Here is a 27,222-nt window from a genome sequence, read left to right as displayed (position 1 = left end):
GAGGGTTAATATGTTGTGGGGTTGTTAACCAATGTCATAAAACAACATGTGTACTACTGTTACATGAGAAACTATTTGTTCTGCAAGCCTTCACCTGAAGTACAATAAAATATAAAAAAAAAAAGAAAAAAAAATAATGGTACACATGGTCTCGAGGAACATCTAGCTCAATTGGCATAACATAGTTTATAAAGACAATGTTCTACATTCTACCTCGGTGAGTAGCGTCTGGGGTCTTAAAAGCTTGTGAGGGCCATCTAAGATACTCCACTGGTCTCACCCTGTCGGAAGCAAGGAAGAATGAAGAAAACTAAAGACACAAGGGAAAGATTAGTCCAGAGACTAATGGACCACAGCTACCACAGCTTCTACTAGACTGAGTCTAGTACAACTAGATGGTGCCTGGCTACCACCCCCGACTGCTCTGACAGGGATCACAATAGAGGGTCCCAGACAGAGCTAGAGAAAAATGTAGAACAAAATTCTAACTCACAAAAAAAGACCAGACTTACTGGCTTGACAGAAACTGGAGAAATGCCGAAAGTATGGCCCCCAGACACCCTTTTAGCTCAGTAATGAAGTCATTCCTGAGGTTTACCCTTCATCCAAATATTAGACAGGCCCATAAAACAAAACGAGACTAAAGGGGCACACCAGCCCAAGGGCAAGGACTAGAAGGCAAGACGGGACAGGAAAGCTGGTAACGGGGAACCCAAGGTTAAGAAGGGGAGAGTGTTGACATGTCATGGGGTTGGTAACCAATATCACAAAACAATACGTGCACTAACTGTTTAATGAGAAGCTAGTTTGTTCTGTAAACCTTCATCTAAAGTACAATCAAAAAAAAAAAAAAAATGAGAGAAAAAAAGGAATAACGGTACAGGCAGTCTTCAATTTCATTTCCTGGCAAAAAGGTGGGCCAGGGAGAAGAGTACAGCAGACAAAGCTCTGGAGTGAGGAGCCATGGCATTTTTGGAGACTTACTGCAAGTCATTCTTAATGATGGGACAGAGGGCTTCAGGGAAGAAGAGGCTGGAGATGGAGACAGAAGCAGCTCCTGAAAGGCCTGTGGTTTAAGCTAAGGGGTCTCACCTTCATGTTGCAGCTATTGGGCATCACTGAAGGGTTTCAAGTGGGAAGAGACATGATCAGACTTGCAGTTGAGAAAGAGCATTCTAGTTGCAGTGTGGATAATGGCTAGATTGGAAGGGGAGACGCTAGGTTCTGAGACTTTGTGGCACTAGTACAAGAGCTACGAGAATCTGGCCTAAGGTCGTGGCAGTGAGGATGGGTACAAGTAGACAGATCTGAAAAATGTTAAGAATGAAGAATTGAATGAAAATATTAAAGTGAAAGAGAGGGCAAGTTGAAAACAGCTTCCTAGTTTCTAGCTAGGTGGATGGCAAAATAGGGAGCAAAAAAGAAAAGAGAGAAAAAACTGACAGAGCAAAGAAGTAGCAAAACCAAAACCTCATGGATAACACAACAAAACTAGGGAAAATATATTCCCATGAACTCCAAAGTACACATGGGTGAGAACAAACCACCTCTAGTCATAAGTCCTGCAAGTGATCAATACCCGTTTGGCAGAAAGCAGAGGGAAGCAACAAGGTGTCTGATGGACCTGCGAACAAGCAATCTCAAAAAAGACAAAAGATGTTCACTAGAATTCTCAGTTTTTAAGAATCATGGCCAACACTGGGAGAGTCCTGCCCACTCCCACGGTGGATGAGCACAAGGAATTCACATTAACGACAGCCCAGACAGTCCAATCCGCCAGGTTCCCCTCCAGGATGGGACCCCACACAAGCAGAAACGCTGAGTGAAGTCAAAATTGAGTGGGATAAGAATAACAGAGAAGAAGAAAAGAAAAAGTCCAGATAAAAGTGGGGAAGGAGAACAAAGCCAGGAAATCTCTGAAAGATTAACATTACATAAAAACAACAGAAGAGCAACCTCTGTGAAGTTAGAAAAGCTATCTGAATCAAGCTGCTGTCCAAAAGTTTAGGAAAACTAACTGCACACCAAAATGAGCAACAGAAAAGTACAGAGGTCAGATCCCATACAAACTTACTGTAAGATAAAGAGAACAAGGAGCAAAAATAATATCTTTACAGACGATAAAGACACATCAGAAAGACAAACTCAAAGAAAAAAAAAAACAAATTTTTTTTTTATTTCAAATATGTTTCAAGTATATCAAAGATTATATTACATAAGACATGAAAGAATAACATAAAAAGAATGAGAAATAAAAGAAAAAGTCATTTTAGAAAGGAAGACTGTCACGGATTGAACTATGTACCCCATAAATGTATGTCAACTTGGCTAGGCCATGATTCTCAATATTGTGTGGTTGTCCTTCATTTTGTGATCTGATGTGATTATCCTATGTGTTATAAATCCTAGCCTCTATGCCTGTGGTTATAATCCTATCTGGGAGTGAGCTGTCCATTATGTTAATGAAGCAGGATACAATCTACAGGATTAGGTTGTATCTTGAAACAATATCTTTTGAGATATAAAAGAGAGAAGTGAGCAGAGAGGAGAGGGACCTCATTACCACCAAGCAGGAAGAGCTAGGAGCAGAGCACATCCTTTGGGCCCAGGGTCCATGCATTGAGAAGCTCCTAAACCAAGGGAAGATTGATGACAAGGAACTTCTGCCAGAGCCAACAGGGAGACAAAGCTTTCCCCTAGAGCTGGCACCCTGAATTTGAACTTCCAGCCTCCTAAACTGTGAGAGAATAAATTTGTTTGCTAATGCCATCCACTTGTGGCATTTCTGTTATAGCAGAACTAGACAACTAAGACAAAGACTAAGGAACACAAGGGTAATTAAACATGATATGTAATACCTTAAAAGAAACATAAGTCAAAAACATGGTTAAATTAAAAGTCAAAAAAAAAAAAAAATGAAGAGGATATAAAGGACTTGGGATAAAGTGACAAATATTCAGATAGGAAAAGAAGAACCAACATACAGACATACAGGAGTCGCTGTAAAAAAGAAAACCAAAGCAAAAGGAAAAACTATACTTCAAGAAAATTTTCTTAAAATTAAAAAATAAAAAAAGATTTGTAAGTACACATTGAAAATGCATACTCAGTACCTACAATGACCAACACCAAGACATAGTCTAGTAAACTTACCAGACTTAAAAAAAAAAAAAAAAAAATCCCTTGACCTTCTAGGCAGAAGAACATGTGCATATAAGGAAAATAAAATTAAATTATGATCAGCTTTCAACAGCAACACTTTATGTCAAAAGAAAATAGGATAACATATTTAAGACATTTGAGGAAAGAAACTATGAGCCAAGCACAGTCCCACCACCCCCACCAGTTGCCGTCGAGTTGACTCTGACTCATGGCAACCCCAAGTGTGTCAAGATAGAACTGTGCTCTACAGGGTTTTCAATGGCTGATTTTTTAGCAGCAGATTGCCAGGCCTTTCTTTCGAGTTGCCTGAGTAGACTTGTACCTCCAGCCTTTCAGAGAGGAGCTGACAGTGTTAACCATTTGCAACACTCAGGGACTATTTTATATATATGTGTGTGTGTGTCCACTAAAAAGAATAGAAACAATAACCAACTTGGTATCAATGAGCATCCCTAATGCATACATTGTGGTCTTGAAATACTGTTTCCTATTTAAAAACAAACAAGCAAAAACCAAAACAGGCTTGCTTCTTGGAGGTCTGGGAGTAGAACATGTTCAACATAAGCCTGGAATACCCTGACATTCCTGCTATCAAGCAAGCCATCAAAGACAAACAGGGTCATGTCAACTTGAAGAAGATCCTACTGGACAAAGAACAGATAATGTAAACTTCAATAGGGTAAGAACTGCAATGGATTGAACCCATTAAATAAGTTTAGACTCACAGGTTCCTAATGATATTAAAAAACAAAAAACTAACTGCTTACCTTTTAAGAATGACAGGGAACACAGTGATGTTAAGAACTGGGTAAATAAAAGAAAAGAAGCAAGCATTTATCCCACCTTTCCTACATGAACTTTAAACAAAGAGTAGATGAAGGGAAGCATCTGCCAATAAAATGATTTCAGCTACTTATGAAAAAATAAAAATAATAGACTATTACCATTCTGTATCCCCAGAGGATTAGAAATATAAGCATGAATGGCTGCTAACATGAAAAAAGAAGAAAACCCAGATATTATGTGCCTCCTGATGAAAGAGTCCAACACCACCTAGTCTTGTCAAAGGGATCCAACCTCAGCATGACCCAGCCTCTGGATCCAGCTGCCAACACGCAGAAAATAAGAGGACAAGAACACGTGAACTGCACCATGAGTGTGTAATCGGCAAAATTCAGACTGTGGGAAACACTACAGGCCAAAGGGTCCAGATTCTTTAACAAGTAACTGTAGGCAAAAGAAAGGGATGCAAGGGGCGGAGGAGGGGGAGCAAAAACTGTACATTAAAAGAGACTTAAAAGATACATTAAGCTTTTAAAAAATGGGCAAGATTAAGCTAAAACATCTAGGGATGACCACTTGGGTGATAAAACCATTAAGGAATGCAAAGAAGTGGTTATTATAAAAATCAGGATAGTGGTTAATTTATTTTGAAGGAGGGAGCCACTGTATTTGGGTCAAGGCATGTGGAAGGGTTTTTGGGTAAATGGCCAAGTTCTAATTCGTGATGTGTTGCAGTTATAAGAATGCTGTGTTTTAACAATTCAGTGTTCTATACATTGTTTTGTGTGTGGCTTTCCGAGTTTTATTTTTCAATAAAAAGTTTTTTAAAAAAATAATAAAAATGTCTGAAGATAATGAGTATAGCCATGAACCTGTTGAATTGAGGTTCCTATGGATATTCAGGTGGAGCTGTTCAATAAACTGTTGGATTTACAAGTCTGGTAAGATTTTTCAGGAGAATATAGGGAGTAAGATGGAGTCCTGGTGGTGCAGTGGTTAAGAGCTCAGCTGCTAACCAAAAGGTCAGCAGTTCGAATCCACCAGCCACTTCTTGGAAACCCTATGGGGCAGTTCTAGTCTGTCCTATGGGGTCGCTATGAGTCGGAATTGACTTGATGGCAACTAGTTATATAGGGAATAATCAGCCTGTGATAATTGGAGCCTAGGAGGGGTGCGCAGAGAAGAAAAGAAGGCCAAGGACACAGTTTAGGGGCAAACATAAGCTCTGAAGAGATACGCCAAAGAAGAGGTGCACCTAAAGAAACTCAGATGGAATAGCCGGAAAGGTACACAGAAAAGCAAGAGGAAGCAATGCCACAGACCTGAAATATGAGAGAATTTCAAGGAGGGAGTGGCCACAGGGTCGTACTCAGTCAACAGGTTAGGTGGCACACGGGCATTTCTAGAAGAGCCTGCAGGACCGAGCCACACAGAGGCAGTTTGTGACCTTAGCAAGCGCACTGTATGTTGGGCCCATAATTCACACTGTGGTGAGATTTCAGGAAGGGAGTCAGGGATTGTAGACAACTCCTTACCTGTTTGGTCCTGAAGGGAAGTAGGGAAAAGGTAGCATCCAGGGAGGTTTACTTCAAAAATAGGGTTTGTGTGAACATATTTACAAAACTCACGAAAAACGGGAAGATGGGTTGAAGGGGGAAACTGAAAAATCCAGCTTAGACAGTACTCACAGCGAAGTCAGGAAGAAGGATGTGCCTGGGGCGTGAGGAAGGACACCCCTCCACTGAGACAGGAGGAAACATGGAGACACACTATAAATGAAGGGAGAAGCTGAGGAAGTTACCATCTGACAGCCTCTATTTTCTCAATGAAGTAGAGGGAGACATCATTTGCTATAAAGTCAGGAGAGAAAGGGCAGGGTAAGAACATGAAGAGAGGGATAGACAGCTGATGTGGGGCCAGAGACAGGGACGTGACTGGGGGCCCCTGAGGAAGTGCTGGCAGCCGGAGGCCTGGCTGAGCCTGGAGGCCATGACAGGTAGTGACCTCAGTCCCTAAGGTGGGAATGTCCCTACATGACACTCTGTAGCCTTCAGGTGGTACTGGAGAAGAGAAATGACGAAAATGACTCAGATTGGGGTGTTGTAGAGCAACACAAGGCCAAAGAGTCCAACCAGGAAAGATTTGAGTTCTATGTCTTAAAAATGGAGGACTGAAAAGGGAAGAAGGCAAGGAAGGGAGATGAAAATTTTCTTCCCTCTTTCTTGGGGAAAGGTCGGCCCTAACTAAAGTTTCGATATATAAGAGGATTATCCTTTGCATCATCCACTCACTCCAATCATAATGACTCTCCCTCCAGGGTCCCAGGATCCTTTTGTTGCTCTATATCAAACCCCCAACAAAATAATGCAACCATACTTTGAAGGAGGAGTCCCTGGGTGGCACAAATGGCTAAGAGCTCAACTACTAGCCAAAAGGGTGGTGGTTCAAACCAACCCAGAGGTATCTCAGAAGACAGGCCTGGCAATCTGCTTCCAAAAGGTCACAGCCTTGAAAACCCTGTGGAGCAGTTCTACTCTGCACACATGGGGTGGCCATGAGTCAGAATCGACTCCATGGCAACTAACAACAACAACAACACTTTGAAGTATAGAATGGGGGTCACTGTTAAAAGGATACTTGTTAGTCCAACTATATCTCCAAATTGACTGAACCTCTTGACAATGTTGAGAGAAAATCTGGGGTGGAGAACTATCCAAGGGCAGGCAACTGTGCCAGGCATCCAGCCTGGAGGAGCAGGGGCTCTGCCTCATGCCTTAGGGCTCACAAGATATTTCTTTAAAGCTAAATGGAGGTAGTGGAGTAGACATCTTTGTGTGATACCTTGAGGAAAAAAGGGAGAAAATGTTTTTTCCTTGTCTTGCTAAAATTTGATTTCACACTTTTGTGGCAAAAGATAAATTATAATCAAGGATATTTAATTGCTTTAAACAGCTGTGACCCTCTGGACTGATAGCTATTTATAGTGGTGAATGGCTATGATGATAGCTATTTATAGTGGTGAATCGCTATGATGATAGCTATTTATAGTGGTGAATCGCTATGATTAACATTTCAGTAATCAATCAATAGCATTTTGTATGCAATTAGTACTACTCTAAGTTCTGCAGGTACAGAATAAGCGTATTTTCTTAAACCAAATTCAGGATATATGCATTGGCATCGTGAATACAAAAGAACCATAAATGCTTGTTCAATGAATCGACATCTAGCACAATGACATAAAGAAAACACTGAACTAGGAGTTAATGTTGTGGCATAGCTTTGTTACCAATTAGCTAAGAGTCCTTAGCCAAGGCAACATTTTTTGACCCTTAGTTTTCTTATACATAAAATAACCGAAAAAAAAAAAAAAAAAACCATTGCTATCAAGTCAATTCCAACTCATAGCAACCCTAGAGGACAGAGCAGAACTGCCCAATAGGGTTTCCAAGGAGTGGCTGGTGGATTTGAACTACCAACCTTTTTGGTTAGTAGCCAAGCTCTTAACCACTGTCCCACCAGGGCTCCTATACATAAAATAAGGGAGTTGAAATCAGGTTTTCTTCCAGTTTTAACTTAACAAAATTCTACATAGATGTAGTAAGGAGACTAAGAAACAGAATATAGAGATAATTAAAGATTACATAAAAAATAATGAGGTAGTCACCTCATATTACCAAAAGCATCAGAGAGAGAGAGTGACAAAGAGGGAGAAAGTGGGAGAGACAGAGAGAGAGAGAGCAGTCACTACTCCCTTCTTAGGTACCACACAGAGCTAGGCTTTTTTTGTCAGAAAATTCTGTAGACTGTGAAAAACATGTACAGTGTATAGAAAGAGTGAGATGATACTCTAGTGCTTGAAATAACAGGGTTCATAGGCACAGGATGGGGAGAAAAGGCCAAAGAAATTACGGACAATTCCAATGCCTAAAACCATCTTTACAAAATAACGTTAGACATTAGAGGTGAATATCTTCCCCTTTTTGTTCAATGATTTCCAGGTAAGTTTAAATATACATGCATCCATGTGCACGTGCACGTACACACACACGCGCATGCGCCACCTGCATGCACACTGCACTCAAGAATAAAAACTGAGACTAAGTATGCTCAGTCTGTACCTCTGGGGTCCCTCTTGACTTCATCCTACTGATCTGCAGCAGCCACTTCATTCAGTGTGGTCTACAAATTTTTTAAGGAGAGTTTAAGAGTCATGAATAGTATCTACTGTGAATAAACTTCTACAATTCTGTCTGAAAAATGTGTTGCTGCATACTTGTATGATTCTCATTTTTCCCTCTGGTTCTTAACAGAAAACAAAAAAAGACTCCCCAACTCTTTCGTGACATGCAAAGATGAGGGCTGTCAGAAAGTAAAAAAAAGCTCACAATTTTTCTCCTCTATGAGAATCACTTATGTCAATCACTGACATCCCACAGTGTTACCCATAAAGAAATTTAATTCATTGCCTTCTTCTTCTAAATTGTTGGCTAGTCCAGCAGCAACAGTTCTAAAAGAGAACTGTCACACTAAAGGTGGGCCCTGTGCACCTGTCTGAGGCCTTCTTTAACAAGCTTCATTCATTCACCCAATGGCGTTTATTTACAAGATAGTAAAATTGTTACCTGTTTGGAGTTATCAAGTCTTTTCATGCTCTGTGTTTTATGTTTATCCAAATCCATAGCCTTTCTGAGTGACTGTTGTAGTGTTTTCATTGGGAAGCTATCAGTATAATTAAACTTTGCAGTGAAATTTTTTTAGCCAGTTGATAATGACTAAGAAAACAATTTAACAGATACTGCCACTGTGCTACAATAATCAGGATGCGCAAGGGTACAAATTATTGTAAAAGGTTTTCAAATTAAGATACAAGATATGGGATTAGTTTCATAAACTCAAGAGCCCCCACCCCTTTTTTTTTCTTTGTTATGTATAAGATGCAACCTAATTTCACAGTTAGTCCCCAACTCATAATGTTCCAAAAGTTCACTTGAAAGTACGTACTTTGGAACAAGGGACACATTTTCCTATAGAAACTCTGTTATATGTTTCAGGTACCTCCTTGTGCCAGACTCTGGGTCAAACGCCATGCCTACTTTGCTATATTTAATTCTCACAGTTATTCAACGAGGTAGGTGTTAAGGGTCCACAATCTCTCATCTGATACCCTGAGGCCAGAAATGTTTCAGATTTTAGCATCTTTTTATTTTAGGAAAATAATACAGTAAATACAGTACATATTATGGAATACCTCTAGTGAGGTCTGGGGGAGTACTTGGTTAGCAAATAAACATTTATTTCTATATCAAAACATTTTAATTTTCACACCACATGGGATAAATGGGAACTCCAAATAGCCTCATGGTGGTTCAAGTTTTGCTTCCAAAAGAGTTCAGGTCTAGTCAGGTTTTACTACCAAGTGAGCTTTCCAATGGCTCCCTGAGCTTTTGGATTTCATTAACTATGGATAACGGTGTGTGGGCCTGTATTAGTCTCATTTTGCGAAGGAGGAAACTAAGGTTGACTCAAGCTGAGTCGCTCACCCAAGGTCATGTAGACAAGGTCACAGGATATTTGAACCCTGGTCTCTCTGGCCGCAGGCCCTTGGTCTCTGCTCTATAACCGAATGCCCTAAAAGAGTTATTTTATCCCACAATACAGCCAAATCATAGAAATGACAGTACACCATAGAGCCTGACCACTGCATAACATGGCACTTCGAGGAACAGACACTTCCCTTCTGGCTCCCATCTCCCAAGCAAGACCAGGGGTGACCTGATCCAGCACGGGGAGGCAGTGGGAAAAGGAACTCTGCCTGCTTTGAGAAGACAAGGCCCGGTGGGGGCGTGGGTTTGCGGAAACAGAATGTGGAAAATCAGGCTCTGAAGACAGGAGGATTAAGTTAGGCTTTGAAGCAAACGAGAAAAGTGAGAGTGCGAGGTAGCGCTATACAAGAGCAGGGAATGAGAGTGGGTCTTGGGGCTCAAGCAAGGAAGGGCCAGGGCTGACAGGACGGAAGTGAGAAACTACAAGAGGAAGGGTTTTTTCCTTCACAAATCAAAAACGGCAGTAGGAGAGGGAGGAATGGGAGCACGACAGCTTTCCTCGCCCTTTCTGCTCCTCCTGCCCTGTCCTTCCAGCCTAGCCTGCCACTGCAGTCCTTGCTCTCGGCAGCACTGGGGAAGCAGTAAGCACTGAGAGCTCCTGTTCTGTCAGGCCTCGTGGCAGCATGTCATCTGCTTGGCCTCACTTAGCCCTAACAACCCCTCAAGCCTTTAGAGATGGAAAACCAATGCAGCGATGGGAACATGCCCAAGGTCACATGCCCAAGGTGAAGTGGGATTCAAATCCACTTGTGAACTACTTCAAGCCCATGTTCTTGTCAAGGAGAGAACTAGCTGGGTGGGTGTAGGGTTGGTGAGGGAGGGGATAAGGGCAAAGCAGCAAGAAATCCAGGGGCTGTGAGTCAGGATCCATACCAGGTATTGTGGTCACAAGAGAAATGGGGAATGTGGAGAGAGGGCAAACTTCTATCACGATGAGAAATTTCTGCAGCAGCTGGGGGTGAGGAACAGACATAACCAAAAAGTAATGTAGGAAGTTTGTTAATATAATCTAAGTCAACTAAAATAATGATGGGACCTATAAATTCCGTTACAATAAATAAAAAGTAGCTCACCTGTTTGGGCTGAATTGGGCTCCTCAAAAAGACATGTTGCAGTCCTAACCCCTAGTACCTGTGAATGTGACCTTATTTGGAAATAGAGTCTTTGCAGATGTAATTAAGCTAAGATGAGGTCATGAGAGTGGGCCCTAATCCAATACGACTGGTGTCCTTAAAAGAAAAGGAGAAGAGATACTCACTAGAACAGCATGTGATGACAGAGGTAGAGATTGGAGCAATGCTTCTATGAGCCAAGGAACACCAAAGATTGCCAACAACACCAAAAGCTCAGAGAAAGGCATGCGACAGATTCTCCCCTAGAGACTTCAGAGAGATCACAGGCCTGCTGACACCTTGATTTCAGACTTCTAGCCTGAAATCACAGAAGTGTCAGAGAATAAACGTCTGGTTTTCTCAAGCCACCAAGACTGTGGTAATTGGTATGGCAGCCCCAGGAAACAGATACACAATCATATGTACTTACTTCCCAAAGTTCATAGAGTTCCTTACTGAGGTCCTCTGGCAGAAGCTGGGTTAGCTGCTTCATAGCTTCCTGAAATATCAAACCATTATTTTAATTATATTCACATCTATCTAAGTTAACAACTAGTCTAAAAAAGACAAATAAAGGGCTGACAGAGGGACAGCAGAAGGAAGAGGTACATATCAGACAATATCTATACTTTGTAGGGAGAGTAATTGTGTACAGTAAGTAAATAACTATTTATTCATATGGTCTTCACTTGGCACTTATTTTGTGGCCTGCTGCATATTAGACACCAAAAAGAATAATGAACAAGGCATGACAAGATTATAAAAGTATCAGAAGTAAGGCCAAGGATTTTACATCTTGTGGATGAATCACAACATATACGCGAAAATGTCCATCATAAGTATACTAGAGTTCAAAACAAACCTATGAATGGGGAAAATGGTAAAGGAACATTGAATTACATTGCTCAAAGATTGTTTTGTATATATTATATTCATTCTCTATTGTTAGTCCTATACAAATGCAAAATTGTCATTAATATAAAGAAACTACATGATAGAATGTTGTAGACTCATCGACTTACAGGCTTAAAACGGATATTAAAGGGCACTTAGTCCAACCACCCATATAATAGTTGAACTTTTTAATAGCATTACTGAACATTTCTTGTCCTCCCTCCATAAACAAGTCTAGTGGTAGGGACCTTAGTACCTCCAGAGGCTGCCCATATGGACTTTAGGCAGTGCTGACAGAAAGCCCTTTCTCATACTGAGCTGAAAACTGTTACAGCCGTGTAACCTGAACCAGGCCACTCAGGGCCATCTGCACAATTTGTCCAGCAGAGACTGGGAGAGAGAAGCCACATTCCCTGCCTCCAGGAGAAGCCTGAGAGTTAGCCAAAACCCAGAGAAAAGCAGAGATGAGAGAATGAGGGTTCTGTACTTATTTCTAGTCTCTAAAGTCCTAGGAGCTACCTTCTTTCCCATTGTTCTTCTCTCATTTCTGAGTTTCTCTAAAATATCACCTTGTCAGGGCATGAGGTCTGCAACTTACTCTGGTTTTAAATTCCTTCACAATCCTCATCCTATACCTCTTAATTTGCTTCAGTTCTTCAATATAGTAACCACAAAGGTTAGGCTCCTTGAAAAGAATATGGTTGTAAGAACCACAGTTTTGGCAACATAAAGGTCTCATATAAAACAGGGAGTTGGGGAGAAGCAATGAAAATATAAATGGAGATGTGTGTGTGCACATACATGTGTATTTATCCCTGGGAGGAAAAAAATGTTATAGAATACAACCACTTCCAGAGCAAATCATATTTCCAAGTGCTCATAATCTGCTCTTACAGGTAGCATCAGTCTTGAGTGGTGTGTTCAATAACAAAGCTGTAGTATCATGGGTCTGCTGAGGGGCAATGTCCGTTAAGATGCACACACTGTGTACATACGCATAGGTGGAATAGTGTGTGTTCAACCTGGACCCTGGTTCAAATCTCAGCTCTGCAACCTACTGGCTACTGCATAATCTTGAGCAAGTACTTAAGTTCTCTGTGCCTCAGATTCCTCATGTACAAAATAGAGATGATTCTAGTACCAACTTCATAGAGTTTTCTGAGCATTAAAAGAACTAATATGTATAAATTAGAACAGTGCCTGTGTACTGAATACGCATTTTAAGTGTTTACTATCATTATTAGGTTTTCAAATCTGCCCTTAATGGTACGAGATTTAGTGAATTTTGTACCTGCATTCTCCCTTATTGCTTTCTCATAAATATCAGCAAAATACTTGAGAAAAGACTTTGCATATTCACAAATTAGACGTTTCTTGAGAAACTGATTACTTTTCTCTACACTATTCTAGAAACACAGGTTTGTTCACTTCTTTATTTAAAAGGAATGAATTGAACATGTTGTTGTGGATTGAATTATGTCCCTCAAAAAATGTGCGGATCAGTTGGGCTGGGCCATGATTCCCAATATTGTGGGGTTGTCGTCCATTTTGTGACTGTAATTTTATGTTAAAGAGAATTAGGGTGGGATTGTCACACCCTTACTAAGGTCACTTTCCTGATCCAACATAAAGGGAGTTTCCCTGCGGTGTGGCCTGCAAGAAATAAAAGGAAAGGGAAGCAAGCAGAGAACTGGGGACCTCATACCACCAAGAAAGCCGCAGCGGGAGCAGAGCATGTCCTTTGGACCGGGGTCCCTGCGCCTGAGAAGCTCCTTGACCAGGGGAAGATTGAGGACAAGGACCTTCTTCCAGAACCAACAGAGAGAGAAAGTCTTCCCCTGGAGCTGATGCCCTGAATTTGGACTTGTAGCCTACTAGACTGAGAAAATAAATTTCTCTTTGTGAAAGCCATTCACTTGTGGTTATTTCTGTTATAGCGGCACTAGATGACTAAGACACATGTATACACAGGTATACCAAAATCTAAATTTTTAGAATACAAATATAAAACTCTTGCTTTGACAGGGAATGAGGGATTATTTTCTTTAAGATGATACACACAGGACTGAATGTAGTGATACACGTGTGGTGTCACCAAGGTGGAACAAAATGGAACCACTGCCTACCTCGTGCTAGTTACTATCTGCCTATAAATGCAGCCTGATTTGGCATTTTGGAGATCACATCCAATTATTGACTTATTAATAAACTTCCCACTACCTAAAACCACCATGTCCTTTTAAAAAACTAAACAAAACAAACATATGCTGTCATTTTCTTCCTGAAACTGAGCAGTATTTTCTCGGTCTTGGGTCAAGATCTTATATTTCTGCTCAATGTCCATTACATTCAGACCATCAAGAGATTTGGGTGCCATCCTTCTGGCTTCATGTGATCTACACACTGGAGGAATAGGTCCTCTAGACCAGCAGCTCAGAACCCTTTTCCCCAGGACAGCTGCAGGTGTAACATACACTAGGCACTCTCAGGAAAGGAGTTAGTGTCATGTCAATTTCTACTCCTTTAACATACATCTTTCTCAAGAAAGCACATGGGAATACAAAGGGACTGTCAGTAATAAATAATCCTCTACCCTAATTTCTTTTAATTGCCAATTTTGGTACTTTACTATTATTAAATTATGACACACCTCACATCTGAGGAGCCCTGGTGGTGCAGTGGTTAAGAGCAATGGCTGCTAACCAAAAGGTTGGCAGTTTGAGTCTACCAACCACTCCCTGGAAACCACATGGGGCAGTTCTACTCTGTCCTATAGGGTTGCTATTAGTCAGAATCGACTCGATGGCAACAGGTTTTTCACATCTGATTATACTGTCACCCTAAGCAGGAGAACCAACTCTTTTGCTCAAAAAAAAAAAAAAAAAAAAAAAGATATCTTTATGTTTGTGCTTGATTACATATTCTTAATTTGTGTGTATGTGTGTGTGTCTATATCCTTTAAGAACCTAAGCACAAAGAAATAGCTGAGAAAAATAATATCCCAGTAGAAAAATGGATAAAGCAGAGGAACAAAAAATTATCAGAGGAGAAGCTAACAATCACATATGTTTATTCTCACTAAGTGAGATAGAAATGAAAATGAGTGGCCATTCTTTCCAAATTAACAATAACTTTAAAAATGCTAATATAAATGTTGGTAAAGATTCGGGAATAATGGCTTTCCTACATATTATTAGGGTGGTCTGAACATTCTGGAAAGCTATCTGTTAATAGGTATAATTAGTCTTAAATATATGGAGTGCTGGTGGTACAATGGTTAAAAGCTCGGCTGCCAACAAAAAGGTCAGCAGTTCAAATCCACCAACCACTCCTTGGAAACTTTAAGGGCAGTTCTACTGTGTCCTATACGGTCGCTATGAGTCTTAAATATGTAGTTACAATAATTTTGCTTCTAGGAATCTATCATGAGAAATAAACCAGAAATGTGGACAAAGATTTGTGTACGAAGATATTCATTACAGAAAGAAAAAAGCTGGAAAAATTGAACAATAAGAAAATTGTTGAATGAACTATGGCATAAACACATGAGGCAGCTAATGAAAATTCTAAATTTACAGAGAATGTTTAATGACATAGAAAAACGTTTACAATTGATTGAACAATTTGAAAATGCCAATATTTGACCCTTCGTTTGCCTACAAAAGTAGTAATTTCATTAACCTAAAACAAAGTAAAACGCTTTAGACTATAGAATGTGCAATTCCTAAATATGTAAATAAATCATACGTATGCATATAAGAAAAGACTCGAAGGATTGTGGGATTATGAGGGATTTGTAATACGCTTTTTTGTACTATCTAACATGTTGTACAATCAACATGTATTGCTTTCATAATCAGAAAAAATAAAGATTATTTTAATCTAAGTTTATTGGAGGGCTCCACTCATTGACATCATGTTATTATACAATCAGAATTGCATTTCTGAGACCTGTTAGGTTGTCAGTATCCCTAGTTTAGTGGCATGTGTCACAGAATCATATCTACCTTTTTAAATGAACTCTCTGAAATCCACATCACTAAAGTCCAGGGTATATTTCCCTTCCTTGTCTTGAGTTCCCCCCTCGCCTCTACTTACACTTCCTTACTGAGTTTCAGCTTGTTCTTTAGACATAGATGTAGAGTGACAACTTTTCTAACTTCTTCCTCTGTTAGCAAAGCATGTCAAGAATTTGCCAGAAGTGGTGAGCTGAATGAAACTTCAGCAGATGTCTTATGTCAGCTCTGTGACAAGTATCTGGAAAGCATTACTCATCATTCATGAGGCTAAATACTAATAGTTAAGCACAGACTCTAGGTCTAGATTGGGTTTGAAACCCTACTCGGCCAATTTACCAGCTGTGGAACCCTGAGAAAGTAACTTCACCTCTCTGCCCTTCATGTTTCTCATCTGTAAAGTGGGGTCAATAATATTAACTCTATAGTAAGATTGCTGTCATGGTTAATATATATAAAAGGAGCCCCGGTGACTTAATAGTTAAAGCAGTCATCTGCTAACTGCTGGGTGGATTTGAACCACCAATCTTTCAGTTCAAATCCACCCAGCAGCTCCGTGGGAGAGAGACCCGAAGATCTGCTCCCTTAAAGATTACAGCCTAGAAAACCTTAGGGGGCAGTTCTACTGTGTCACATGGGGTAACTATGACTTGAAATCAACTCGACAACACATAACAGCAACAATATGTGTAAAGGGGTTATTACCAGGCACATAATAAGTTATTGTTTTTCATTTTCTTCATCTTCCCATGTTCACTCCCATAAAAGTTCCATTCTTCTCTTCTTTTAACCTCCCCTGGAGTTCTTTGGGGCTCCGGTGGCACAGTGGTTAAGAACTCGGCTGCTAACCAAGTGGCTGCCAGTTCGAATCCACCAGCTGCTCCTTGGAAACCCTATGTGGCAGTTCTACTGTCTTACAGGGTCACGATGAGTCAGACCGATTTGACGGCAATGGGTTTTTTTGCACCTTTAACCATTACAGATCACATACATACCAGAACTCTTCCTCTTGTCTTAAGAAGTTTTTCCCTTTCCAAAGGAATATAACCTGCCACTTCTGTATTCCACCCTCAAGTTCCAACCCATTAGATCTTGATAATCCCTATTAGGCAGCATTTATCAACACTTAAAATATAAAGCTTATTTTATCATGTTTAGGAAGGGGGCCAGGCTACAGGTACTGCTTTTGGCCCCCTTCCTGAATGTTTTCTTCTACATCCTTGATCTCTCTTTTATCTTGGTCTTAGTTATCTAGTGCTGCTACAACAGAAATACCACAAGTGGATAGCTTTAACAAAGAGAAATTTATTTCCTTACAGTAAAGTAGGCTAAAAGTCCAAACTCAGGGCATCAGCTCCAGGGGAAGGCTTTTTCTCTCTGTTGGCCTTCTTCTCTTCAGTGTTCCCCTGGACTAGGAGCTTCTCGGCGCAGGGACCCCAGTCCAAAGGACGTGCTCTGCTCCTGGAACTGCTTTCTTGATGGTATGAGGTCCCCTTGTCTCACTGCTCACTTCTGTCTTTTATATCTCAAGAGATTGCCTCAGGACACAATCCAGTCTTGTAGATCAGGTCCTGCCTTACTAACACAACTGCCACCCATCCTCCCTCATTAACATCACAGAGGCAGATTTACAACATACAGGAAAATCACACAGTACCAGGAATCATGGCCTAGCCAAATCGATACATACATTTTTCGGGGGACATAATTCAAACCATGATCATCTTAATATCTATTCTCCTCTCAAATAATCAACCTTCTGGGTTTATCATGTATTTTTCCACCCTCTCACTTCAGTTTAAAGTCTTGATGATCCAGTCAGCCTCTGAGCAAATGAGGCTTCCTGGTTCTCATTTTGTATGTTTACCTTGAGCCAAGAAACCCTCATTTAATTATTGAAATGCATAGTTCGGACATTCAAATCTTGTTCGTAAACACCATCTGCGTAAAGAATCATTCACCTCCCAGATCTTCCCCTCTTCCAGAATCTGAACCAACAGCAGGAAGAGGCAATGGAAAACGAGCTTTCTTCAAGCCTTTGCTTTTTTTGTCCAAGAACTTGTGGTTCTTTAAGATGTTTCCCTGGTCCCTTCTGATTGTGACATTTATTCCCCTGTGAATCAGCAGGAGCAGGCAGCAGCCAGGAGGTTTAATGAGGCCTGAAAGGTTTTCCATTAGAGCCAAGACAGAATCCAGGAAGACAGCAGCACCTCCTCTGATTGGCTGTTCAGGTCCCCTCTCTGCTCCTCTGTCGGGGAGGGGGAATGCACTAGTCAGGACCCAGCTCTTCACAGGGCAGTAGCAGGCTTTTTCTCACCTCCAGTGTTAAGACAGCAAAAAAGCCTGTTGGCCACTGAGCTCCAGTCTCCCCAGCTCTGAGAACAGCCACTGAAGTCCATCCTCTGCTAAACTATCTTGATAAAGGCTCTCTCCACTCAGTAACCTAGGACCAATCTCTCTATCCTACAATAAAAGCAGCTTGTGATCATCCCTGAAATGGGAACCAGCCATCTGACATTAAAAAAAGTCTACCTGGATTTTCTAGCCTTTCTTTCAGGGATGTCTCCCTTTTTTGGCCCTTGGCTAAATTTAGAGCATAAATTTAGATTTATTTGATACTTTATTGATGTTATTCATTTCTTAATAATACAAATATTTTTCTTTATTTCTGTAGACCACTAAATTAAAGGACTAACTTGGAATTTACTAAATAATAATTATAATAGCAATTGTGACTTACAGAACGTCTTGTATCCAAATAGCTTAGATGATGATGATGATGATAGCTGCTGTTGGCGTCGACTCCTGGCGACCTTAGGTACAACAGAACAAAACCTTGCCTGGTTCTGTGTCATCCTCACAATCACATGCATGTTCGAGTCCATGGTTGCAACTACTGTGCCAATCCATCTCACTGAGGGTCTCCTTCGCCCTTACTGGCCCTCTACACATCACCAGACATGAAGTCCTCCTCCAGAGATTGATCCTCGATACCTCCTGATGGCCAGAGCGAGCCAGTCGGCAATGTTCTATTGTGACCTGTCGGGTTTTCATTGGCTAATTTTCACAAGTACATTACCAGGCCTTTCTTCCTAGAATGTCTTAGTCTGGAAGATCTGCTGAAACCTGTCCACCATGGATGACCCTGCTGTGGTATTTGAAATACTGGCGGCATCACTTCCAGCTTTACAGCAACACACAAGCCATCACAGTAGAAACACCGACAGACAAGTGGTAGCCAAATAGCTTTACTAATCAGGAATATCCCCACAAATTCACTAAGTTTCAGCTCTTTCCTTTATTCTAAGGAAAGCCGTATTATCTGTGTCCACATACTAATGAGAACTGAAATCAACCTAATTTTCTGTCCCTGTGTTAAACAAAGCTGGGAACAAGCAAAAATAGCTGCTTACTCTAGGAAATCCTTGCTTCTGGAAGATAAGATGGTAAGCCATCTAAATCAGCTCACTTATTAAAACTAATAGCTTATTCTTTAACACTCTAAGATTTTGCCTCACTGTTTCCACCAATCCAAAATTATTATGTCCTGAACTCTGTCCAATCCAAACTAGTTGCCCATCTTGTAAGATCCCTCTTAACATTCTCCAGCCCAGGTGCTAAAACCTTATAAATATCCTCCTTGACCTTTCCCTTCAAACACCTTTGTCAAAGTGGTGTTCTTCCTTACTGCAACAGGCCTAATGAACTTAGCTTTTCTTGAGCCACAAGTTTTTCTGGTGGCCTTTTTCAGTCATGAGTCAACACTGACCTTTTCTCGCCTATGTTTTTCTTCTTTGGGGACGTTATCTGCTGGTGCTATGTCCCCAACGATGCATTCTGCCATATCGTGAACCAGGGCTAGGCGTACACATCTAACCAGGCAAGAAATGTTAAATAATTACACAGAATCATATGCACTACAAGTACCTTCTCTATACTATTTTAAAGTTACATAATATATTTTTCTCTCTCTACCCTCATAGAATATATTATTACAGTAGTTTCTAAAGTAATTATATCCTTCCAGCCTACAACAGTTCTGAATCAAAACTGCTATTTAATATTCAACACCATACATAAGAATGAGGGGAAATTACTGTCAGCATGAACTTTTTTCTTAAAAAAAGAAAAACGTCGATATTTCAAATCTCACCATAAAAGGTTGATCATTTCAGCTTACAAAGCCAGGCAACGATCTGGTTACAGCATTTATTTACTAAAATAATCACTTCTCCTTTGTACTTAACATCTTGCTTCTGGCCCAGTTAAATATCAAAAGGAAGTAGTTATAGAGTAATAGAGTTGGACAGATTTGGGTTTGAAACTATTAACCACCCACCACTTATTAGCTGTGTGATCTTTGCCAAGTTACTTTTAACTTCTTTAAATGTTCAATTTGTCCGCCTTCATTTTATCATCTGTAAAAAAGGCATATCAACACTTCCTGAGGTTAGTGTGAAAATTAAACTTGATAATTTGTGTTCCTGGCACATGTTAATCATCTACCAAATGGCTATGCTAATTAGAAATAATGAGGTTAGTGATTATGATAATTACCATCAAAATAACAAAGGCAGGTCATAAGGTAAATGACCCAGAGAGCCAGTATGTCTATATGTTCCCACTACTACCGAGGCAATTCAAGGCCTACCAGCCTCCAGTCTCTTACCCAACTGAAATACCAGACTGCTTCTAGGTTCATCTCCACTTGACACCACCTTCATCTTATGCTACTTGCCAAGAAATCTGCTCAGTTCCACATCTGCTATAAAGTAACAGGAGTCCTCAGACTCCCTAAATGAACCCTTTGCCACAATCAAAACTATTTATTCATCATTTCCAAAAACAGAAGTTTACATTCCCCCACCAGGGCTCTAATTTCTATGCCTTTCTCTCTGTGGGCTGTGTGCTCCTCCTTTTCTCCTTATCTAGGCCCTTTAGAATTCAACTCAGATTCTGTCTCCTCCATTAAGATCACCCAAGAACAGGTGATTTCCCCTACTGTTATAATACTTGGCTAATTTTCTAACATAACTTATTTGGTACTTTTTATAGAAGTTACTTTGGGCCTGTGTAATTCATTTGGGATTTATTTATTGTCTTATATTGTTAATAAATAATCCCCCGGCCTGTGCTCAAGAAAGCATTTTAAACACCTGTTGACTGACTGAAGGGGGAGAGGAGAGGATATCTCTTTCTCAGCTATATCTTGCATGTATAACTCCAAAAAAACACCTTACAAATGGGTGCTACTACTCATAAAAAGGGTTAAATAAAAGCCATAGCGTACTAATATAATGACAGAATTTTAGACATGAAACATTCACTTCCAAGGCCTTGGAAACCCTAATATCACACTTAGTTTCCTCTAGGACCAATGCAGGCTCTGTCACCTGCCAAAAGGAAACTTAGATCCAATTTGCAACAACTGATGCAATCAACATACACAGTTCTCCGCCCTACTCCCAAAATCTGTATGATTTGCCTCAAATAATTTTTGTTGACATAAAAACTAATGCATAAGAATTTGACACAGGCTTCAGTCATGGAAGTGGTGCATGCCCATGGACCAGAGACCCTCACAGGCATCAAAATTCCCATCAGCTTACCGGTCTTTGTTAAGCTGGTCATCTTTGGTCACCAGAGCCATAACTGCCATCCTGTACATGTGATCGGATACACTCTCTGGCTTCTCTACATTCCTGTATACCCAGCCAGTCCGTGGCACTCTCTGATAAAATAAAGAAAACTTTAATAAATAAATGTCATTTAAACTAAATGTCATGCTCTTCAAGAGACATCCAGGGAATAGGTGCAGAGAAGCAATGTCATGTCATGATTTTAGTACCTATGTAAACAATGCTTTACTGAACTAGGAGTTCCTGAGTGGTGCAAACTGTTAATGTGCTCAGCTGCTAACTAAAAGGTTGGCAGTGGGAGTCTACCCGGAGGCACCTTGGAAGAAAGGCCTGGCAAACTACTTCTGAAAAATCAGCCACTGAAAACCCTGTGGAGCACAGTTCTATTCTAACACACATTGGTCACCATGAGTTGGAATCAACTCGATGGCAATTGATGCTGTTTACTTAATTAAATAATCAGAATGCTCAACATCTGGAATCAAATAAACCACAGAGAGCGCGAGCGAGAAAGAGAGATTGATTGGTTCATATGCTCACTGGTTACAAGAGCAATTCAAAAAAGTTCAATAGTCAAGTTACTCTGTGTTACTGATATATAATTCCAGAACCTATACAAGTCCTTTGAAGATCCCTAGGTGACCCAGTTTGTGGTCCACTGCCACACCCACCCATACCTCCAGAAGAAAAGGCCTGGCAATCTGCTTCGGTTAAGATTACAGCCAAGAAAACCCTATGGAGCGGTTCTACTCTGTAATACGCGGGGTCGCCATGAGTCTGAATCGCTGTAGGGCAACTAACAACAACATACAAGTTCTTTTTTCATAAAAACAAAACAGTAAAGTATCTTATTTTTCATAACTACAAGAGTTGGGGCTTTCTGCCTGCAAACGACCCCATTTCATACAAGTAGAAAACACTGTTGAAAGTTCTGAACACAAACCAATGACAACTCCCCAACTCTGAAGCATAACAAATAAAATCATTTTTAATTGCTTGGCACTACCACCGAATGTGACCCTTCCTTTTATATAAGATCATGATGTGATTGCATTTTCTGCTCAGAATTCTAAGTTTCTACAGAATTGTGTAAACAGTAGTAATAGTGGCATGAAACAGATCATCTGCTTTGAACTTGGAGAAATTAATCAGCAAAATCACTAACTGAATCGGGGAGAGGAGGGGGGACGCACATGGTATAATTCTAGTGTGTACAGGTAGTATATAAAAGCCTCAGCAGAACGTCTCGTTCTTCTGGAAGTAACTGTGAGAGAGATTTAAAGCACCCCACCGAAATCTGCAAATCCGATGGATTCTGTTCTTCCCAGAAGCACCTCCAGTTACGGCGTCGTGGGCCCCGTAATGTATCAGTGCAGACAGGGCTCTCCTGAACCCCAGTGGCTGCAGTGTTGGGAGCATTAGGATCACCTCCCGACACACGCTACTCAACGTGAGAGGCCACCGGCCTTCGGCTCTAGTGACCCGGCCGCGCCCCTCCACTGGCTCTCTTCCTCCGCCTACCGTGCAGCACCCGCGACTGCATCTACAGGTGTTTTCCAGGCGCGAATCCCGCGCTGCAAGGAGGGAGGAAAAGGCGGAAGGCCGAGCGGGGGCGGGAGGCTCCGCTGCCCCATCGCCGGTCCGGCAGTCTCCCGCACGCTAGGCCACCGCCCCGGCTGCTCCCCGCGCGCGCGGCCGCCTTCCGGCCCCGGCGGCCAACCTGGCGCACGCTCACCTTGAGCTGCCCCACCAGCCGCAGGAACTGCAGCAGGTTCTGGGCCCCGCGGCCCGAGAAGGCGGCAGCAGAGACCGAAGCCATGCAGCCACCAGATCCGAGAAGGGGCCTAGCAGGCCACGCGGCCACCGCATGAAGCTCCTCCCTCTCCTCCCCACCCCCTCCCACCTCCTCCTTCCTGTCCTCCATCGCCTCCTTCTGTCCAGTCTTCCACCTCCCCTACCTTGGTGGCTGCCGCTTGGGCAGGGCGCCACCCGCGGCAGACACGGTGCTTGTCACACACTAGGCCCTTAATACTTAGAAGAGTTTACTGAACTCCGCTTACTAAACTCTATCAAACTTTTAAAGAAATTGCAGTTGATGGGGGAGCGGGGGAGGGGGGGAGCTGCGGGAGTGGGGATCTGGGCCGGAAGGGAGCCTGTGCGATGTCGCACCAAAAATCTTGTCTTCGTAGATGGGGATGGGAAAGCTGGTGATAGGGAACCCAAGGTTGAGTGAGGGCAGTGTTGACATGCAGTAGGGTTGTTAACCATTGTCATAGGGCAACATGTGTACTAACTGTTTAATGAGAAACTATTTTGTTCTGTAAACCTTCATCTAAAGTGAGAATAGCAGCACAACTGGAAGAAAGTAATCCATGTCACTGAATTGTGCATGTAGAAATTTTTGAAATAGTGTATCTTTGGCTATGTATATTTTCACCAAAAAAAAAAAAGGTCCCCCAAGGGCGAGAAAGGAGGGGGTTGACATGCATGGGGTTCTTAACCAATGTCATAAAACAGTATGTGTACTGACTGTTTAATGAGAAACGATTTGTTCTGTAAAACTTCACCTAAAGTACAATAAAAAAAAAATCTTGCCTTCTCAGAAGTCTGCGTCTAATGGGGGGGCGGGTAGATTAGGAACTCTAATTCAAAGCAGGCGATTGATAAGCATTTTAACAGAGGTAGAAAGTACTCTGGAGAGGAGAAATTAATTAGGAGTGACAGAAGTGCTGGGCGACAGAAGTATATGGGTTAGAGAGTGAGAGCAATTCCATGGTGAAATCACAACCTTCCCAGTACCTGAGTGCCTTGGTTGGTGCACCAGTAAAGAGCTGCGCTGATAACTCAAAGGTTGGAGGTTGGAACCCACTGAACGTTCCCAGCTGCTCCAAAGGAGAAAGACCTGGCAATCTGCTCCTATAAAGATTCCAAACCAAACCCATTGCCATCGAGTTGATTCCAACTCATCCCTATGGGGCAATTCTACTCTGTCTGCTCTGTCACACCGGGTCAACTATGCGTTAAAAATCCAGTCCTTGGCACCTAACAACAACAGCATATACCTGATGCTAAGTGCTGGCGCAGTGGTTAAGAGCTACAGCTACTAACAAAAAAGTCAGCAGTTTGAATCCACCAGCTGCTCCTTGGAAACTCTATGGGGCAGTTCTACTCTGCCCTATAGGGTCACTATGAGTCGGAATACACTTGATGGCAATGGGTTTGTTGTTTGTTTGTTTAAGTGCTGATGATTCTGTGATGAACGAGACAAGGTTGTCTTTAGCCCCTTGTGTTGCTTACAGTCCCACAGTCTGTCTAAACAGGGCCACAGTATTATACCAGGTACCATGCTAGAAAAATTTCACCTGCACGATTAAATGTTGATTCCTCGCAGCAGTAAGGTGTTGGTACAGAAAATCCCAGAATAGCTTCCATGGAACTCTACCTAAGACAAACAGCATCTAGTGGCAGCATCCCTATAATGTAAGGGCATCTGTAAAGAAGTAGTTAAACATGTTTGGAACTCTGCCACTAAAATGAAATCATATAAAGGTACAAGTTTCTGACACCACCATTCACCAAACTATCTTGTAGTACCAAGTTCCCATGAGGCACCTATCCCAATTTTTGCTTTTGTCTTCCTTACACTCTTCCTTCCTATACATTGACATTGCATCCTGGGAACCTCCCATGTGGCCTCCAGAGCTATGTGGTTTGGAAATTATCATAGTCAGTATGCATACTGAAGTGGCTCTTCACAGAGTAAAAGGGGTTTCTTAAGTAAGCCTTTATGGAGGCAGGGTATCTTTAAAAACTTCTATCACTTATTTGGGGTTTAGGACTGAAAGGAGGTTATTCATATGAGAAACTCCTCTTTAGGGGGGGAAGAAGATGAAAATCCCATGAACAACAGATTTTTTAAATCATTGATATTATCCAGTGTTTTAGTTACCTAGTGCTGCCCTAACAGAAATGCCACAAATGGGTGACTTTAAAGAACAGAAATTTAATTTCTCACAGTTCAAGAGGCTAGAAGTCCAAATTCAGGGTGTGGCTCTAGGGAGAGGTCCTTCCTTATCTATTTTAGCTTCCTGGAGCTGCTAGCAGTCCTGGCGATCCTGGGCTTATAGATGCATATGTCTCCATCGTCTGTCTTCCTCTTCCCCCTATGTGTGTCTCTGTGTCTAGTCTGCTCTTTTGGCAGCTCAGAAATGATTAGGTTTAGGATCCATCATACTCTGGTAAGGCTTCATTAACATAATAAACACATCAACATAACAAAAGACCCTATTTCTAAACAGGGTCACAGTTATAAGTACAGGGGTTAGGATTTCAACACATATTTTGTGGGGGACACAATTCAGTCCATAACACCCAGATAACTTTCAGAAAGGGATACAATGATATCCCCTAGTATAAGCACTGGACATTATGTCAAAAAATCAGTGTAAGAAATATGCAATTTTCTGAACAACCACAGTTAGTGCAGACAGAGTTCGAGCAATGGATGTCTATCTAGACCGTGCAATGACCGTATGGACAGGAGTTGGCAGAGGGTGGAGGTGAAATATGCAAGCTCTGGACTCCTCATCCAAGATCCAGAGCCCAACTCTACCACTTATTGGCTGTATGACTTGGACAGGTTATTCAACACCTAAACCTTAGTTTCTTCATATGTAAAATGGAGATAATAATGCACCAATCTTGTAGCAGTATATGTAGCTTGTGAGGGGACATATTTTAAAGATGATATGGGTTTTATGAAGGAATTTATTATCCAAAAATAAATTATTATGAAAATGCAAAAACCTGCCAACTTCTTGCCTTTCTAAACTGCATATGCTCTATCAAAAAAAAAAAAAATCATGATCAAAGGGGATTCATACCAGGGATGCAAAGATGGTTCAACATTAGAAAATCAATCAATGTAATTCACCACATAAAACAAAGGAAAAGAATCACATGATAATCTCAATTGATGCAGAAAAGGCATTTGATAAAATCCAACACCCTTTCCTAATAAAAATTCTCAGCAAAATATGAATAGAAAGGAAATTTCTCAACATAATCAAGGGCATACATACAAAACTAACAGCCAGCACTATTCTCAACAGAGACTGAAAGCATTCCCGTTTAGAACCGGAACCAGTCAAGGATGCCCTTTATCACTACTCTTATTCAATACTGTACTGGAATTCCTACTAGAGCAATAAGACAAGAAAGGGAAATAAGGGCATCCAAATTGGTAAGGAAGAAGTAAAACTGTCCCTATTTGTAGATGACATGATCTTAAGCATAGAAAACCCCAGAGACTCCACAAGAAAGTTACTGGAACTAATAGAAGGGTTCAGCAAAGTGGCAGGGTCCAAGATAAACATAAAAAATCAGTTTGTTCTTCTACACTAACAAAGAGAGCTCCAAAAAGGAAATCAGGAAAACAATACCATTTACAATAGCCCCCAAAAGGATAAAATACTTAGGAATAAATCTAACTAGGGACTTTGTAAAAGACTTATACAAAGAAAACTACAAAACACTACTGTTAGAAACCAAGAGGCCTATATAAATGGAAAAACATACGATGCTCATGGATAGGAAGACTTAACATTGTGAAAATTCAATACTACCCAAAGCAATTTATAGATATAATGCAATCACATGCAAATTCCAACAACATTCTTTAATGAAACGGGAAAACTAATCTCCAACTTTATGTGGAAAGGAAAGAGGTGGTGGATAGCTAAAGCATAATTGGAGAAGAAGGACAAAGTAGGAGGCCTCACACTTCCAATCTCAGAACCTACTATACAGTCACAGTAGTCAAAACAGCCTAGTGCTGGTACAAAGACAGACACATAGACTAATGGAACAGAGTTGAGGATCCAGAAATAAAATCTGTCTAGCTACAGACAGCTGATCTTCGACCAAGGGCTGAAGTCCATTAAATGGGGAAAAGATAGTCTGTTTAACAAATGGTGCTGGCAAAACTGGACACTCATTTGCAAAAAAATGA

The 27,222-nt window shown here is 41.1% G+C and overlaps 1 protein-coding gene across 1 annotated transcript in view; it reads right to left on the bottom strand.

Annotated features, from left to right (window-relative positions):
- HDDC2 (HD domain containing 2) overlaps positions 1-23,041 on the bottom strand; it is a 36,780-nt gene extending 13,739 nt beyond the window's left edge. Inside the window, exons 1-4 of the mRNA XM_004382723.2 lie at positions 22,948-23,041; positions 21,183-21,304; positions 19,343-19,445; positions 11,094-11,162 (exon numbers count right to left, since the gene is read on the bottom strand). Coding sequence (XP_004382780.1) covers positions 11,094-11,162; positions 19,343-19,445; positions 21,183-21,304; positions 22,948-23,031 — 378 coding nt within the window. The 5' untranslated portion in view covers positions 23,032-23,041. The remainder of the gene's footprint in view (positions 1-11,093; positions 11,163-19,342; positions 19,446-21,182; positions 21,305-22,947) is intronic.
- Positions 23,042-27,222: the final 4,181 nt, after the last annotated feature.

The sequence above is a fragment of the Trichechus manatus genome, unplaced genomic scaffold (genome assembly GCF_000243295.1).
Source record: "Trichechus manatus latirostris isolate Lorelei unplaced genomic scaffold, TriManLat1.0 scaffold00098, whole genome shotgun sequence".
NCBI lineage: Eukaryota > Metazoa > Chordata > Mammalia > Sirenia > Trichechidae > Trichechus > Trichechus manatus.
Note: the sequence above shows the minus strand (reverse complement) of the source record. Positions and strands in the feature narration are given on the sequence as shown.